The following is a 3,762-nucleotide window of genomic DNA, read 5'->3' as shown; positions in this document are numbered from 1 at the left end:
ACTATTGGTAGTAGGTTCTGGGGCCAATGTTGTACTTTTGGTAGTGGTACTAATAGGTGGATCCAGAGGTTCAGGAGAAGTTAGAAGTGTTGGAGAATTACCATAAAATACATCAGTTATACTAGTTGCATGAGTTAGAATTGTAGTCCAAGGACTAGTAGTTCCATAAGCTGGAGAGGTCGTAGGAAGAACATCAGCAGTTATTTCCAGAGTACTATGTGGTGCAGTACCACCAGTTTCTTCCTGAGACGTAGTGGGAAAATTAGTACTCCCTGTATAAGCTGAAGTAGTTGTGGTAACAAGGGGAGTTAGTAAATCAGCAGTAACCCCTCCAGGAACTGTGGTTCTGACCGATGTACTTTCTTCAGTAACAGCAGAAGTAGAATCTTCCAAAGAATCAGTACTTTCTGAAATACGAGTTCCAGATGTTGAGAAGATCAAAGAAACAGCTGTGAAGAAACCCATCATTAGTTTGACCGTGCTAATATGCTATTGTTTACCAGGTTTAATGTTAAACATTTGGATTAAAACGGGGTTTATTTTAATTATTATTGTTTTTATTTCTATTTTGCCAATAAAGTCTACAGCCAAAACTAAATCAAATGCCTCAAAATAAAAGAAATTGACTAAAATAAGCTTTTTTCTTAAAGTTTTTAAATAATTTGTCACAAACGTTGGGTCTGGAACTGTAAAGTTTGATTTACCAGCTGTGCACCTACTTTTCTATCAAATGTCTGCAGGTTTAATGCAACATTTATTATCATTACTATTATTATTTTGATTATTTAATCTTCCGGTTGTCCCACCCTGCTCAACTTTTGTTCCATGTCAAATTAAGCTGACGCATTAGTCCAGATTTAGCAGATAATGTTGAGTATTTAAAAGAGCCAACTCCAACTAAAGATTAACTTCTGAAATGTGAAGAAAGAAAAGAGCGGTTAAAGATTTCTTACCCAACGTGAAGACGAGCCAGAACCGCATGTCCATGTTGCAGGTTTTCCCAGAGTTTTCACTTTGCTTGTATATCCTCTTATCTAAATATGTGAGCTTCCCAGGAGGAAGTGTCTGCGAGAAAATATTAAGCTGAGTAGCCATTAAAGTCATAAAATGCATCTCTGCTGAACAAAGGTTGTTCAGCTGCAATATCCTCCGTCTCCATGCGCTTTAATAAAATCAGATTTTGACCTTAAAGTTTCAGTATAAGTATTCACAGATTAGCTTTTGCTTCTGATTGTTTCCTTCTCTTGCTCACAAGTCACCTATAAAGGAATGTGAGCTATGCTGTGGGCTGTAATAAAGCTCATGTAACCACAAATATTAACTAACTAAATAGAGTGAAAGTAGAAATACATATCAGAGCTGACCTCTGCACAGATGTATTGGTGAAATGTATTTAAAAGCAATTATCTATCACCTAAAGAGGAAACAGTTTGATGACCTGGTGGGAAAACGTTTCATAAAAACATGAAAACATCATAAATCTCACGATAACTGCTTCAAAAGGGGCTCAATTTGATGGTCAAGGTCAAAATATCTAAACAGAAATGGTAAATTTTAACTTGAAATAACACATTCTTAAGCGTTTTATTTATTTATTTTTTTCATTGACCAGCTGAACAGAAAAACTTGAACAGTGAATGGTGTGAAGTCGACTGTAAGCGTGGGCGCGGAGGGTGCTGCAGCACCCTCAAATGGATGCAAGAAGACGCACCTGACGTGTGGTTAATAAATTATTCAGAAAATTAGAAGGAAATAAAAGATTTAATCAGTGGTGCTAGTGTTTCAAATCAAGAATGCTTTGATATATTTGAGCTTTTAAATGTGGGATTAAAAAAACACCACTGTTATGTTATCTTTGTGGGAAATTTTGATAATAACTTAAAACCCATAAAAATTGAGCAGATCATAGGTCATAAATATACATACTGTCTGAAATCAACTGGGTACTTTGTTTTTATTGTTCATATTTTAAGGACACATTTCATGATATTATTATTGTTGAAATATCTTCTTCCTCATCTTCTTCTTCATCCAGTTTTTCCCTCAGGGGTCTCCACAGCGAGTCATCCTCCTCCATCTCTGTCCTCTGCATCCTCTGTCCTCACTCCAACTACCTCCATGTCTTCTCTAACTGCATCCATATATCTCCTCTTTGTCTTTTTCCTGGCAGCTGCATTTCTAACATCCTTCTACCAGTATACCCACTGTCCCTCCTCTGGACATGTCCAAACCATCTCAGTCTGGCCTCCCTATCTTTATCTCCCAGTTGTTCAACTTGTGCTGTACCTCTGATGATCTCATTCCTAATCTTGTCCATCCTTGTCACTCCTAAGAAGAACCTCAACATCTTCATTTCTGCCACTTCCAGTTCTTTCTCCTGTCTTTTTGTCCATGTCTCTGTCTCCAGACCAAACAACATAACTGGTCTCACCACTGTCTTGTAAACTTTTCCTTTGACCTTTTCTGACACCTTTGTTACAAATCACTCCTGAAACTTTTCTCTTCTTCACCTCTTTACCACACTCCCCATTTTCCTGCACAGTGGATCCCAAGTAGATGAAGCACCTTTGTGACCTCTGCTCCTTGTAGCCTCTCTGTTCCACCAGCCTCCCTCTCATTCATACACATGTACTCTGTCTTACTATGGCTGCCTTTCATTCCTCTTCTTTCAAGTGCATACCTCAACCTCTCCAAGTTCTCTTCCACCTATTTCCTGTTCTCACCACAGATCACAATGTCATCTGCAAACATCATAGTCCATGCCTGACCTCATCTGTTAGTCGGTCCATCACCAGAGCAAACGAGAAGGGGCTCAGAGCGGCTCCTTGATGCACTCCCACCTCCACCTTGAAGCTATCTGTCACTCCTACAGCACATCTCACCACTGTCCTGCTGTCCTCATACATGTCCTGTACCAGTCTAACAGACTTTTCTGCAACTCAAGATCTCCTCATGCAATACCACACCTCCTCCCTCAGCACTCTGTCATGTTTTTTTTTTTTTCTAAATCCACAAAGACACAATGGAGTTCTTTCTGACCCTCTCTGTACTTCTCCATCAGCATCCTCAAAACAAAGATGGCATCTGTGGTGCTGTTTCTTTGCATGAAACCATACGGCTGCTCACTAGATTCCACACCTCTCTCCCAGATCGTATTAGGATTCTTATTAGATTATTGTTTAAATGTGTGTAATTAAAATAAATGCATCCATTCATATCTTAGACATGGATAAAGACACACACACACAAAAAAAAAAACAAAAAAAAAAACCCAGAGAGGAGTTTGAACTCTGAGCTGTTTCAAACTGATTTAAAGTGTTTCTATCAACGACACTTTGAATGGAGAAATTATTTGATGCGGACTTTGGTAAGTCAGTTGAGTTTGAATTTTTTTAACACTTTAACATTTCCAACCCCAAAACAAGAGGAGAACATGAATCCCAGGGTTTTCTGTAGTTTTTTCTTTCTGTGGCGCCCCCTGCTGGACGGAGGATCAGGGTTCTTGCAGGACATCAGCACTGTGCCTGAGCAGAGAATGTAAACACAGCCAGTTTGACCTCCTGCACCCTGTTGATGATTAAACTGCTGCGGATGAAGATGAACTCTGCTCGTCCTCCTCAGTCTGCAGACAGCATGGCTCGCCTGGTGGAGTGCGTCCCCAACTTCTCGGAAGGACGAAACAAGGAGGTGAGACTTTTCAGCTCTGACGGCGTTTAGACTGAACTCTGCTGCACTTTTAGACCTTTTAGTTCAACGTGGGGG

General features: G+C 39.7%; 1 protein-coding gene across 1 annotated transcript in view; it reads left to right on the top strand.

Annotated features, from left to right (window-relative positions):
* Nucleotides 1-3,625: 3,625 nt before the first annotated feature.
* The window catches only part of ftcd (formimidoyltransferase cyclodeaminase), a 9,800-nt gene continuing 9,663 nt past the window's right edge, over nt 3,626-3,762 (top strand). The window contains exon 1 of the mRNA XM_037696647.1: nt 3,626-3,687. Coding sequence (XP_037552575.1) covers nt 3,634-3,687 — 54 coding nt within the window. The 5' untranslated portion in view covers nt 3,626-3,633. The remainder of the gene's footprint in view (nt 3,688-3,762) is intronic.

Source organism: Nematolebias whitei, chromosome 23 (genome assembly GCF_014905685.2).
Source record: "Nematolebias whitei isolate Nwh7 chromosome 23, NemWhi1, whole genome shotgun sequence".
Lineage (NCBI taxonomy): Eukaryota > Metazoa > Chordata > Actinopteri > Cyprinodontiformes > Rivulidae > Nematolebias > Nematolebias whitei.
The sequence above is the reverse complement of the archived record's forward strand: the minus strand, read 5'-3'. Positions and strand labels throughout refer to the sequence as shown.